This window comes from Ooceraea biroi, chromosome 11 (genome assembly GCF_003672135.1).
Source record: "Ooceraea biroi isolate clonal line C1 chromosome 11, Obir_v5.4, whole genome shotgun sequence".
Taxonomy (NCBI): Eukaryota; Metazoa; Arthropoda; class Insecta; order Hymenoptera; family Formicidae; genus Ooceraea; species Ooceraea biroi.
The window spans coordinates 12174279-12189400 of record NC_039516.1 but is presented as its reverse complement, the minus strand read 5'-3'; the positions used below and the strand labels follow the sequence as shown (position 1 = coordinate 12189400).

Below are 15122 nucleotides of genomic sequence, written 5' to 3'. Positions count from 1 at the left end.
GATCGTAACTCGATGCTATTTATCCGTGCAAATATCGCCGTTTTTCCAATTATTATACACTGGGTGAAAATTTCTCGGCAAATTTTCAAAGGGCTCATTTTAAAACTCATTTTCGACATTTTAAACAGATACAAGTGTCTATTGCAAATTTCGCTTGTCGTTTATCTTTTTTCACCTTTTCTCCTTATACTTGGCACTTTTAATTAAATTTACATGATACCAAAAATCCGAAATCCGGGAGAAACCTAAGATGCATCTAATAAATGATGAAATGCTCGAATATAAAAAAAGCCGCGGAACGCCAATCTAAATATCGGATAACGAAATTATTTTTGGTATATCGATCGTACAGCCATGTTGCCGTTTGGCACACAAACCAGCTGTTGCCCAGACAACGTCAAACGGATTGAATCCGATAAGAATTTACTTGGCAATATCGATAAGTGTTAAACGGATGAAGATTGAGTAAAAGTACAAAAGTACAAAAAAGTACTTCTCTTTAATTGAGAGTTAGATTACAAACTCGATATGCGACATTAGTCGTTTAATTAAAAACTTAAGTTAAGAGAAAAATGCAAACATACACGTTACGTGGCGTATACTCTGTGTTTCAGGGAGATTTATTCGGTGGCTTAAATAGCGGTTTGCAAGATGGCTTACTTTCAAGAGCGGAGGCTTTGGCTGCAGATTTGGGAAAGCACAACGCTGGCACACCGATGCCACTGAAGCACGATCCCGTGTCTGTGTATCATCACGGAGCGCACATGCCCACTCCCCATCCAAATAATCGGCCACATCATCAGGTACAATCACACCTTCTCGTGAGTCTGCATTTATGATACATTATATGGATATTACGTTAGGATATTACGATATTACGATACAATATATCATATTACAATATATGCTCCTATATTATAATATGCGTGTGCGATACCAAAGTGCAGTGTCTTGCGTAAGAGATCAAGTTTGCTCTTACAACTTGTTGCGTACAAGACAAGAAAAAAAAATGGAAAGACGAGAAAATATTAATTAATAAGCACGAGGAAAATGTATTATGTCGTATGAATTATGCATGTCGCGATCGTGTTTGATCGAACTGAAAGAAAACTCTGACACATATGCGTTTGATATTAATATTTTCCGAAATACCACTAATAATAATGATACTCAGAGATGTAACAGCATTTGCTGCTAATAAAAAACTTGCTCGTGATATAATTATTATAAAGGCGGAAGATCGCCGCTGCAATACCTCGTACAACGGGGGCGGCGCGTCCGCATAAAATGCAACGAATCCGACGGTCAGTTAAAATCGCTGCCAATAATTAATTACACGCGGCAATTAATTTGGATTCATATTTAATTGGCGGGTTGAAAAATTTAATTTACGCAGTTTATTTGTTAATATTGCGAACAATGCAGACAACCATTTTAATTTCCTGCGTTTTAATGGTTAATAAGCCGCATTATATTTATAACTGTCGTTCGCGCCGCGCGATAACGGCAATTTCGCGTGATTATGCCGCTTAGAGTCGGGTCCGACATATGATTTCGTGCGAATTGCGTTTCAATTTGTTGCCTCGTGTACCTTATGCTAATCTGAGCAATCTGATGCTGATGAATGGCGCGCGGGGCGACATTGGGCACCGCCGGGGGTAACCACGGCGCATCGACCCGGAATGATCTTCTCAAATATAGGGGCGTTGCTTGTGTATAATATTATCTCCGTGTCGCGACTGCTTGTAATACTCCCCGCTACCCCCAATAAAGCGCAATGAATTCGAAGGGTACGCAGACCTGCGTGTCTGCGGTGAGGGTTCGACACCGGGACTGTGCTTAACTTCTCATGCCGGATTTCCACGGATTTGCGCGCATGATCTCATCATCGTAAATCGGTTTCTTCTGATTTCTTAACGTTGCCGAGATACGCGCGTTGTCCGTCGAGGTATCGCGGTGCTGTACGTTTCGCTGGAAACCCTTTCCTCTGTATATAAAGTGGATAAAGTATAAAAAAACACACAACTGGGGGAATGCGCGATAGACGACAAATAGAGGAACAAGCAAGAGAATATTGTAACTTTGGTGAAGGATGTACGTGGGTACACGTCTCTCGACAGAGAGACAAAACAGAAGGAAAAACTAATGCGGAAATGGAGCGAGCGCCCATGTATGTATGCGTGCAAATGCGTGCAAATGCGTGCAAATGCGTGCAAATGCGTCCACGGGATCGAGAGAACGACGGGGCGAACAAGAATGAAGGAAAGAAAAATTGGAGGGGAGGGCTGAGGTGAGCAATAGAGCAAGGAGAATGAGCAAAACATAGGAGTCGGCTAACCCTACCATCGTGTCAGCGTAATGATGAAATATTGCGCGGGTCTCTGGGGCCCTAGCTCGTACGCCCCTGGGCAAGTCCCCCGCGTTCGTTGTATATTTGCCGGCGCCGGCGGTGCTCCCGACAGCCTCCACCTTCTGCCTTTTCCACGCTGCCCGCCAGCGTCCGTGCACCCCCAGCACCCCTTGCATTTCTGATGTAACTGTGCTATCCCAGAGCACCACCGCCGACCGAAACCGTGCCATCCAGTTAGCTCGCTATACTGCTATTCTCATGAGAATAGATGATGCGCATGTTGCCTACGCGTGTACGTGTATAAGCCGGTGCCCCGCGAGATCCTATAAGCGCTTGCGTATGTGTGCGAGATAATGGCTACGTGTGAACGACGGAGATATTTTCAGCAGCAATTTTTACAACATTTTTCTATCGCGGACGGTGTTTCACGTAACCGAAAACGCATGAAATATCACGATGCCACGATGTTTCGAAACACCCGTGAAAGCTTGCTTTAAAATGGATATTATTGATTCGAATATCGCGAGAATCATTGCTCTGTCGAATGATTCAAGTATCATTATGCATATTATCGATTTTGATACCTACATCGTTCATGTATGCATCTTTTTTCTCCGAAACTCAGAAATTGTGTTTCCGAAATATATTTTTCAATTAATTCTAATTACACGTTTGGTCCCTATGGTCAAAACCATGGTACGTAGTTAATTCAGTACGCTCTCGTGAGACTAGATAATTCTATGTGAGCGAAACGAGGTTCCGCGTACGTGCGTGATACTTTACGTATGCTTGGATTTGTCAAGGACGTAATACAGAAATGATCCCAGAGCTAGCTAAACTTTTGCAATTATCCATTCTTTAGTGGTCTTTAATCGTGAGCGCTTTATCACGATACGACTACCGGTACATCTACCGGCTACACGTATTCGGCTGTACGACGTAACAGCGACAGTCCGACAGTAGTCTGAAGAAACCGAGTTAGCATCATGCCACCTATGTAACGGCACTTTAAGCGGAGAAAAATATGAAAGAAGTTCATAAATAATTCGTAAAGAGTTGTGCTGGAGGTGCGTTTTGCATTCGTGACGACGGCCGCGGCACGTGCTGCATAATTATGCGTGTTACCTTGTACATATTTCCTGCTCTTTCCACCGCGCTCGATCTAACTTTGCTTTTTATCCCCTTCATTCATGCCTTTCCCACACCACGATGGTGGATGCTTCATCGCAAAATGCATTTCCGCAAACTTGGCAATACGACGGCGCATCGGCCTTTCAACGTGCACCATTGCATTTATCCGACTCTTGAAAGGGAAAAGAGAATGGATACAACTAAGAGATATTATTACATATAATACAAAAAGGATCGTATCTAGCATTATTTTATTTACATTTTCCGGGCACGAAATAGATAGTTGTACGCAAACGACGCACGATTCGTATTGAGACTCGGTAATTTGCACGTTCCAGATGAGCCATCCGGGGATGGAGAGCCTCGACATGCTGGACCCAGCAAACTCGATGACGACTCTGACGCCAATGTCCGAGAGTACGGGTGGCGGACCCGGGCACCACGCGGGCATTCACGGTCCCTCCGTCTACAGCGGCATGAACGGCATGATGAGCCATCATCATCATCACGGCAATTTAGGCGGGGGTGGTGGTAGCGTACCACATCCGGCGCATCATCATCCAGCGATGGCTGCCGCGGCCGCGGCAGCGGTCGCGGCGGGGCTCCATCCTGACGCCGACACCGATCCGCGAGAGTTGGAGGCGTTCGCCGAGCGATTCAAGCAACGGCGTATCAAGTTGGGCGTCACGCAGGCCGACGTGGGGAAGGCGCTCGCCAATCTCAAACTACCTGGGGTCGGCGCTCTCTCACAGTCGACGATCTGCCGCTTCGAGTCACTGACGCTGTCGCATAACAACATGATCGCTCTGAAGCCGATCCTCTCGGCGTGGCTGGAGGAAGCGGAGGCCCAGGCAAAGAATAAGCGACGCGATCCCGACGCGCCCTCGGTCCTCCCGGCCGGCGAGAAGAAACGAAAACGGACGAGCATCGCCGCACCCGAGAAACGCTCGCTGGAGGCGTACTTTGCGGTACAGCCGCGACCCTCGGGCGAGAAGATTGCGGCGATCGCGGAGAAACTGGACCTTAAGAAGAACGTCGTCAGGGTGTGGTTCTGCAATCAACGACAGAAGCAAAAGCGCATGAAATTTGCGGCTCAACATTGACCCGAGGGTGGCTTGTGACAGCAGAACTGACCGTACCAGCTGCCTAGTCTCGAGCCCAAACCCGAACCCTTGACCGAGTTTCAAGCGTGGCCGTGAGGAGTCCGAGACGATTGAGGAGAAGGGGGCTTCCTTCGATGCTGCCAGTGGACAGTACGGTGAAAGATTCCGCGTCGTCGTCGTCGGACAAAGTTGCTGGCATGTCCACTCGCGGAGTCTCTCGGCTGCTGAACGATGGCTCGATGCTACGGGCAGACTACTATCGGTACGCGAGGCTGTCACAGGCTGAAGATGAATCACTTGTTATCACTGCGCGTGTGTAATATGCCTAGTGCATATTCTGGAATCACCGGTTGCAGGGAGCTATTCTCGACTCGTCGGTTCTCACAATTCTCCCTCCTCGCGCACGATTACTTCTCGTACTGTTAAGACGACACGACCGGTGCAATGTAACGTTGGTGACGCGTTTACGAATGTTTCACGATGAGCCATATCATCGCGATGTGATCCTAGTAGTACAAATATATTGGATTCATCCTTGATTCCTTTCTCTATGCGGAATTCTCTTGCGGAGGTTTCAAATAAATCCAAGGTAAAAATTGTTCATGGATAAATACGCCATCACGATGCGTCTCTTTATTTCGCTCGCAAAACGTTTGTCGTTTACAGTCGCCTTCCGAATTAGGAGTGTAAAACCACGTAGATCAATGATGATATGACGACAACACGTTTTGTTTATAACAAAGATGCAAGGTGCAAACCATGCACCTGCGAATAATGCATGGATAATGCCGGGAAAAAACACTGCTCGCTCCAATAATGCATGACGCTTTCAACGGTATGATTTTTGGAAAACGGGTAGATATGCTGGGAATATATCAGCGCTTTCTTCGCTATCAGTGTTTTCATGTGCATTAACAGAAAGTGTAGTAGTGATGGACTTCTGTTGTATTGTTGCATTTCATCGAAACGCGAAAATTCTTCTTACTGCATGTATAACGGGCGCGTATAAGAGAAAGTAAAATTTCAAACTATATTTACATGTGCGCTTTTAAAAGTACGATTTGTTGAAAAATTCACTTGAACGTAGGTACATACATGCACCATTACAGTGTGTGTTTCGCTTGAACAATACCTTTTCGCGAGTCTTCAAAGTAAAGTTTCCAAGTCCGTACAACTACGAGATCGAGAAACGCACCACCAACGATCACGATAAAACAGTTTACGATGCCATTTGCCCTTCGACCCCTCGTCGTATGACATCCGTCGTTGAAATCGTCGTTTCACGCCGATTTCACGATCATATCACATCACGATCAGATATGCGAAATCTTGAAATTTCCGCGAAATAAATCCACAATAGAAACGACATTGCGCGTATCGCGTCTCTATAAAATTAAGATTGTCATTAAAATTATCATTAAAAATTTAACAAATCTCGATAAAGATTAAACTCTTTTTCGTAATATCGCTGCAATCTCAATGTTTTATCTTTTTTTTGGTAAATTTATAGTTGTAATGTTTTACTTGAAAAACACAAAATAATTATGTAAAAATGCTCAAAGTTTTGATGCGCGTTCGTTACTAGGCATATATCGCTTAAAATAACATTGCAATAATTACATTTTCTAAAGAGTTTTTCACTTGTGACGATTTTACATGGTTGCAAGTTAAAAATGTACGTTTCGTCGGAAAAATAAAATGTTACATCGGAAACGCTCGTAAATTAGTGGGTCACCATCGCAATAATTTACTGAGCAATAATCATTGATGGATCGATCGTCGGCAGACAACCCTGGTTGGGAATGGAAGCGAGGGGGACTTTTCGTCGTTCGCCATCACGGACGAGGCTGCCGTGACGAGTGAATGCCGAAGAGGGGAAATTTACCGACGCGTCTTGAAAAGTACAATTCGAAACATAAAATATAAAGTACGTATTGTTATAAAGATGACGCGCGGGTACGTCGCGCTGAAGAAAAAGTGATATTAATCCTAATGAAGACGCTAAAGTGCAGTGTAAACAGTAAAGAGAGAACGATAGCGCGCGCGTGTAAACGAGTGAATGTAATGCACGTATGTGAGAAGGAATCGAAAACGAGGCGAAGCGGAGGAGGAAGAGAGAGAAATGGGATAAATGCGAGACGAAAAGGGTAAGGAAAAGGAAGGCGAGCAAAAAGAGAGTAAAAGAATGAAAGAGCGAGAAAGAGAGAGAGAGAGAGAGAGAGAGAGAGAGAGAGAGCGAGAGAGACAAAGAATGAAAGAATAAACCAACAGAGCTAAGAAAAATGTTTTACGTAGTGATATTGGACAATCAGTGAAAAGACTGTACCATATCATATTAAAGCAATACCGTAGTACGTAGCAAACGAATTAATTATACTCTGTTCGTATTTTTTATGATCGTCCGCGCATCCGTCATGCGCTATGCGCGCCGACTATTTTCGTAAAAACCGAGAAGAACCAGGAGAGAAAAGGGGGCAAACGTGAATCGTGCAAGGTACACTCAGTCTCGCGGTATATCCTATCTTCGAACCTGACGATCAATGTCTCCTTATCGATCCGACGTTAGTGATATCGCGTTCCATCGACTCGCACGGATCAACGGATACGAGTCAGCAGTATCCACGCGTGGATAATCCGAGATCGAGACGTGTTTATCTCTTTTTCTTCTCATCGACGAGAATTCGTCGTATCGCACTGTTCCGTGACGACAACGAAATTCTCGAGCACGAAATCATCCTCCCAGCGAAAGAGATAAGACGCAACGGCGATTCTAACGAGAAAACACAGTCGGTTCGGCGTGGACCGAGATGGTTTCGCTACGCGAGTCGCGAATGCTATGATTTCGCGCGATATCCTCTAATGCTGGCTGTACATGACGGTGGTTCATTTTCTGTCAAATTAAAAATGCGTTTCGACTGCCCGCAGTCGAAAAGATTTCCGATTCTTTCGAATTTGCAAGTACGAAGCCTTACTTGGTGGAGCATCATTTCGAATGCATGTTACTTGATTGAAAACTCATGTAAAATCCTAAATACTTTACGCGAGAAATTAAGTCGGAAAAACTAACTAGAAGCACTTTGAGCATTGTACTTACAATTAGTATGCATGTGATATCATCGAAAAGAAAGCTCGAGCCACTAAATAGTCATGTGTATCCAACATTGGAAAACTATTCTGTGAAACGAGGATAAAGTATATCCAGGAAAATGAATATACATATATATATTAATGATAGTTAAAGATAAAGATGAAAAAAAGCGGTAGTGGTTTTTAAATTGTACATATGTAAGAGGGGATAAGAGTATTTTATAGGAGAGTATATAATAGGTAATCTATTTGCCATTCTAATAGTGGAGAGAAAGTTTTAGTGCAATATAGAAGTCTAGCGAGATGTTCATTATTCATTATTTATTGTTTTTCTCTGTATGTGGTGCATTCGCTCGCGGAAAGGGAGATGGAGATGGAGATCGAGATGGAGATGGAATGGATGAAGAATGGGAGCCGATATCAGAGCGCGTTTATCAGCCTTTTACTTCCGACTACTGAAAGTCTCTGTATCGCTCGCGACCGTTTCTCGTAGAAAAAGAGAAAGGACGTTATTTTCTTACGTGACCCCTCATTGCGTAACATATCGATTCTGTTGGCGATGGTTGGACAGATTCAGTCTTCAGTATGCATTCTCTAGTCACAGTACACGTGTAATCTCTTCAACACTCGCAAACGCGATGTGTTGTGGGATGTCAGGCGTTGCGCGGAGAATCTGCCATTTCTTCGATCGTTTTTCATCTTGTTCCCTTGTATAGCCCGTACATTCAGACAGTGTATGAGAACTATCGTGATGCCATTATAAATAACGTTCTTAATAATGTTGTTGTTACCTAATTGATGAAATTATGTAAATATCATTCGTATCTCTGTAGACGAAATTCAGAATATGTTTCACGCACTTGAACAGAATGGACGTCAGATAATGTACCAGAAAGTATATAAAATTGTCCATTAACGACACGATTGTATATTATTACGTATATATTAGTTGAGTCGTTGTTTGACGAATTGTTCGATTTTTGTCCCATGAAATTTTCCGTAAAATATTTCAGATTCGTCTCTGAAGAAAACTGTCAGTAAAATTTTCTATGGTAAAAGCGCAGTTTACGTAGAACAAATTTTAGCGGAAAGAAAATATTATCGTCCCTCAGTAACGCCGGTTGATATGATAAATAAAGAAAAGAAGAGATAAACGACAAATGTTTAAACTAATTATTTTATTATTACATCTCGTATATATATATATATATATATACATATACATACATACCGATAGAGCGCATAGACTTGCAGCAACATTGTTGCAAGCTTCTGTGTCCCGTATGGGTACATACATACATACATACACACAATACATACGTATACATACTATATATGTAAATATGCAAAAACGTTCTAAAATATAAGAAATTCCATACTTTGAGTTTTGCTAAGCTCATTAATTATGTCGCTAATTACACTTTTCTCACTTAATCATATATTATATTGTATCGTTACGTGCGCAAATAAATTCTGACTTTATCTTTATGTAATTATTTAGCGATTCGATGAAACAGTGTCGATGAGTTATAGTACTATTAATTAACATGTTTATGTGATAAAGTTTCGATTGCTTCAAACATCGATCGTTTCGTTGCAAGTTTATATGCCTGGGATATTTCGGAACCGTTGAATGTCCATGGAATCAATGATTCTTTAGATTTTGAAATAAATCTTTTTTCTACGAGAATGCATCGATAGCGGTTTGGATCAGGCAAACTAAAAATAACGCAATTAAAAATAAAGGTTACTTTTTGCAAACTATATTTTAATATCTTTCTTGGTTTATGTCAAATACAATTTCAAGCTTTTCAATTCTGTTTAAAAACAGAAATGTCTTATTATTTTATCGTCACGAGGCGTAATTGCCAAAGAATCTACGATCGAAAGGGTACGCGTGATTTCGGATGTACGGAGAGAGAGAGAGAGAGAGAGAGAGAGAGAGATGACGATAATTTACTGTAGCATGTATATATTGCAATAAAGGAGTACACCTGTCCGTGCGCTATCGCGTGCAACGTAAACGTTAACTCGTCAAAATTATTTATTACACAGCTAATTAATCGACTAATGCAAAGCATTTTTTCTAAAAACAAATGCCTACTCACTCTGAAAGGAAATCTCGGTGAGCAATATTTGCACAAGCTAATATTTGATTGCGCAAGATTAATATTTAGTTGGCATTATTTAATAATCGTTGCAAATCTGATAATTCAACAGTATTGTTATCGTTTAGACACGTAAAAATGTTGACGTAACGCTGCGACGTTTATCACTGTGCGTACAATGTTACTAATGTGAAATGATTATATTTAAATGACGCGCTATGCATGTGCGATTGGATTGATTTCGACCGATACGCACAAATACCTGCTTGAGAAAAACGGAATAGGGTCTCCTCGAATGCAAACTATTGTATACATATTTAATACAGGGTAACGACGACAAGTGATGTCATATTACGTTTCGTCATTCATCACGCGCCACGAGACGCATATTTAATAGTCTTGCCAAATGCCAAATGACGACGATAGGATAGTTTGCAAAAAAATCATACGACGAAGAAATATCATTTCTTCCGTGTCCGTCTGTGGTCTATCTTTGTCTAGGGTTCTCTATCTGTCTGAGGATTATTGCATCGAGATTATACTTTCTGATATTTTCCCCTTGCGAATACTTTGCGACGAATACTTATACACGTATAGTGGAGGTAGTAGAAAATGTAATACATTAATGTAAATACATTTTTGGCTATAATATCATTTAGAAGGCCGTTGTAAGCCGTTATAAGGGCTTGCTGCAGTTGACGGTAATCGTAAACGTAAACATATTCATCGTAATCGACGACAATCGAGGGATGTACATTTCTGTCTATAGATACGTGGATATTATTTCCTCTCTTTTTTATTATTCCTCATCACAAGTCTTATGATCCTTGCAGGAACTTTGAACGATATTTATCCATAATGAACTCAATGAAGATTTTACCGCGAAGCCAAATTTGGCAGAACTTTAATGTGAAAGTCAAAACTATCGCGTTTCCCCGAGAGATTCCTGCAGTTCCCTGTACAAAAGATAAACGTTTTCTACGAATCGTCGACAAATTGATCAATACGAATAAGGCGCGCGTGCGCGCAAATGATCCACACGTGACACATACTCGAGCCGTATAATCTATAGCGAAAAATGATCGCGTCGTATCACACGATACGACGCGCATAATCATCGAACGCTCATTTTTGTATGCGCGCGTACATGATTTGTTTATTCTTACGGATTGCAATATGCGGAAAAGTCATCGCCCTGGACGCGATTACGGAGGTAGAGGCGGGCGATTACCGGCGGGTGACCGAAAAGTATTACGTCGAAACGTATGGCGGGAGCATTTGTATAAAGTAACACGGAAATGAATAATTAGTATAAATAATGATTATCAACAATTAGATTAAATGTTTATACATATAAATTGAGAAAAGCCAAAATGAATTGTTAAAATTTAAAGGTCTTACTCATAGGTGTTCACGCGCGCGTGGCCGGCTTAGATAGCTAATTATTTCGCGAGAGATCTCTGCCAAAGTTGACGCGTAACTGCTCGAACGACGAAAGAGTAGCAAGAGTACCATTTTGTCGTCGTCGTCGTCGTCGATTTCTTCTTCGTTATTCGATTCGTTATTCGATAACTCTTTCGACCGCGCGAGTGATATAGGAGAAACGCAACTTTGAAAATGAAGCGTAAGGGAGAAGTAGAACATATTTATCTTCCATTAAGGAGAGAATATATCGCTTTCGTTCCACATTCCGCATTCGTTCTACGCGTGTTTTATCGAGCGTTCGCAACGCATTTACGTATTACGTATTACGTATTACGTATTACGTATTACGTATTACGTATCGAGTATTGCGTATGCATTTGCAGACTGGTAAAATCTGTCAACGACCACGGTTCGTCGTTTATATAATAGAGATAACATCGTACTATATATTATATTTACGTTTACACTATGTCTACGCGTACAACGCATTCTCAACGTGTCTCATAATAACTCCAGGTGTGTCAGAATCTCATACGAATCTCTATATGTGTGTAATAACGATCGACGAATCATAATCATAATTTCACTGCGATTAAATTCTCATTAATCTCTATAAATTGTAATTATAAATGCGATCGATGTAAAGGTGAAACGCTATTTATGAGTAAGACTGTAACTATCGCGAACGATATAATAAAACGATATAATAAAGACATATCACACGCATAAAAGAATATTAGTTTAATTGTCTGACATTGTAGAAATTTCTATGTAAATATGTTGCGTGCAACTTGGAGCAATGTTTCGAACAACTATGTTTATGTATAAATAAATCATGTGTCCCATAGTGAATTACTTGATGTTACCTTTTTCTCGTACGTTTCATTGGCTTGCATCATTGCTCTTAATGTGAATGTACGTACATTCACAGGCACTCTCCGCCGAGGAGCCGTATATAATTGACAATCGACAAATTGTACACACACAGACGTGCATATCAATCGTAAATCCATCTATTGTACAATGTAAATCGCGTAATCATTTCTTTGTCGCTCCAGATACATTTTCCTCCACGCCTATTTCTCGGCGCGCGGTCTTGCAAAACATTTTTTCGTTTGAAAGTTTGCGTTAAGTAACTTGATACTTGACTTGACTCGTTACTCGAGGCGATAAAAGCGAGGGAACAAACGACGATTTTGATGAATTTGCGCTAAATTGCGAGATTCATATTCGGCACGCGTCGACTCGTTCTCAAAGTGTGTACCAAATTGCGCGCAATGTACGATAAGAGGAAAGAGCAACAAGATTCCTCCATACTGTACATATCATGTGCCATAATTCATTTATCGTACTTTGTGTCCAACTTTGTTCCAAGTACCTACTCAATTATAAATATTCTAGTACATAATACAATAAAGTCAAACTTGATGTTATTGATAATTTTTATTGTACACTTTCCTTTCATTTTCCACAGTCAAAAAGCACATCCACAAACGCAAGTGCAATGTACACTGACAACGTTTTGTCATTCCTCCACGCATTTACTGCCAAGCAAAATACGTTCAATTCCACGAGACATGGCGCGCTGCAGGCACAATGTGTTTACATTATTGCAAATCCTGCGATTTTGCCAGTGTCCAGAACATTACGGAACAGTACGGGAGCAGCGGACGAGTAATGGCTGCGAGTACGGAACACAAGTATCGCATGCAATGTTTTTATTGAACCGAATCTAGACACCGGCATTGCGTGTCGTGTCACAGCATTGCGTGGAATTATAAATTTATACAGCAGACACGTGTACGCCGTTAAAAAGATTATTTATCCAAATCAGAAACATCGTGCTCGCATTTCACGTGAAACGAATGACACTTGGTAGCGGCACAAATGACATCATTTCCTGATAATCATCAGAAAACTTTAGATAAACATCGCTGCTGGTTCGTTACGCGTGCACCTACCTTAATTAGGTTAATGACTTGTTCGCAATTTCCTACTATTCGCGGATTAAAGTATCTTGAGAGACATCCGTAGAGATGCGAAATGTTTCCAACGAAAACTTCTTCCCTTTCTTTCTCTTTTAATGAGATTTCAATCTCCAACTGGCAACTGCTAAAGAAATCTAGTCAAGTCGTGAATTTTCTGAGTATTAAGTATCTAGTATTAAGTATCCTGCACAGTACGTGCGGCTTCACTCTCACGATCAAACTGCAAAACACACAGCTGCGATTATTTGCGGCTACCGTTACAGTCGTAGTTTCAGTTACGTGTGCTAAATTCCCTACCGCATAATTATCTATTTCGCAGGTAAATCATAATACAGCGTCGTGATCGATTGCAAGTGAATTTTACAAAGGGCAATATTTGCTAACAAGACGAAACGATGTAGCTGCTATTAGCCGCAAGCTATCGATGTTTGCTTCGACTTGCCTCGACAATCTATATGTGCCATTTATGAGGGGGTTGCAGTTAAAAATATTCTATACAGGGACGACGCGCTTGTGTAGAAATTGAAAATACATCAAACTGACAATGAGAAAAGATTGGCAGATTTGGAAAACTTTACTTGAACGCGCGATAACTTCCTCATTTACTGGTCACTATCGCGTAGAGTCAAGATACTTGACTCGACCTTCTTACTCTAAACTAAAAACACCTCTTAGAATTCGTGAAACTTTTGTACGAAAAGAGAAAGTCCACTATCGCGTTTATTAAATTCCCTCCTTCTGTCTAACGCGATTGAGGAAAGTTGACAAATCGATTACACGGCATGGAAAAAGAAAAAAAGGGAAGCAAAAAAAGATAATCCGTGCGTAGTGATGTCACGATAAGTTTGCGACTAAGAAAAAGCCGCGAGGGAAATGAGTTTACGGTATCTGCTGATTAATTGGCACGGCGGCGAGCAAACATTGGTCGAGAGACCTAAGGCTTGTTTGCTTGCATATACATCGGCCGTAAGGATGAAGGACTATATAGGCTCGTTCGCTCGTATTGAACGAGCACACGTTGACACGAACGCTCGCGTTCTCCAGAACATGTGGCAGGCGCGTACCTACCCATGTAGCTTTTGTGTTACAAATCATGTTTGCATTATCGCTACACTTGTGCCGCTGCTAACCGGTGTTCTATACGCGCACTCGTTCCCGACAGCCTAATAGCCCGAGGAGACTCGGGCAGCCAATTTACCGAGCTTGAGGGCCGCGCCGATTAGTTTGATTTTCGGATTCGTTGGCTCCCGCGATCATTGAGAGGAGATCTCACCACAGCTTGAATCGTACGCAACGTACGTAGTCGTTGAATAAGTTTCACGTTTCTCAACTTTTGCGAAAGAGTGTCGAAGCTGCTATAGAATAGCCAGAAGGCTAGTGTTAAAACACGCGACTGTTTCATACAAGTAAAGAACGGATGAGTATAATGGATTTAATGCGCGACGGTTTAGTAACTCGAGCGTCTAGCGTCGCTGGAGTTACTAGCACCGTCGTATTAGCAACCGAGTTAAAAGTAGAACAGACTATAGCTGTTAAATATTGATTCGGGAACATTTAGCCGTCTGCACCAGAACTAATCAACCGGAATATACTTTTCGGACAAGATTGCATTTTCCATGTTTTGCATGTCACGTTTAAAAATACCATTGCACGTTGTCGCACCATTGTACGATGCTGATAATTCCGTATTTCCTTGCGTCTCTTGTGGATATCTACCATTTTGCTCGCGTCGAGCCACACTCGTGAGACTCGAGAAAATATCGAGCCAGATGCAAACCAACGGGATCAGCAGAGCTGACTTGAACCAATAAAAGATTACTTGGACTACATTATTAACAATCAACGTTCATTATCAACGCTTTGGCGCATCGTGACACGTTACGTATATCGTCATGTCATGTTTAATAGACGATGTGAGCTACGTGCACGT

The 15122-nt window shown here is 41.6% G+C and overlaps 1 protein-coding gene across 3 annotated transcripts in view; it reads left to right on the top strand.

Annotated features, from left to right (window-relative positions):
* The window catches only part of LOC105275235 (inhibitory POU protein), a 35762-nt gene extending 23121 nt beyond the window's left edge, over window positions 1–12641 (top strand). For 2 of the 3 annotated variants that reach the window (XM_011331946.3, XM_011331943.3), the window contains 2 exons: window positions 615–821; window positions 3820–12641. In XM_011331946.3, the coding sequence (XP_011330248.1) occupies window positions 615–821; window positions 3820–4584 (972 nt within the window). In that variant the 3' untranslated portion in view covers window positions 4585–12641. The remainder of the gene's footprint in view (window positions 1–614; window positions 822–3819) is intronic. The other variant, XM_011331944.3, reaches the window with a different exon arrangement.
* Window positions 12642–15122: the final 2481 nt, after the last annotated feature.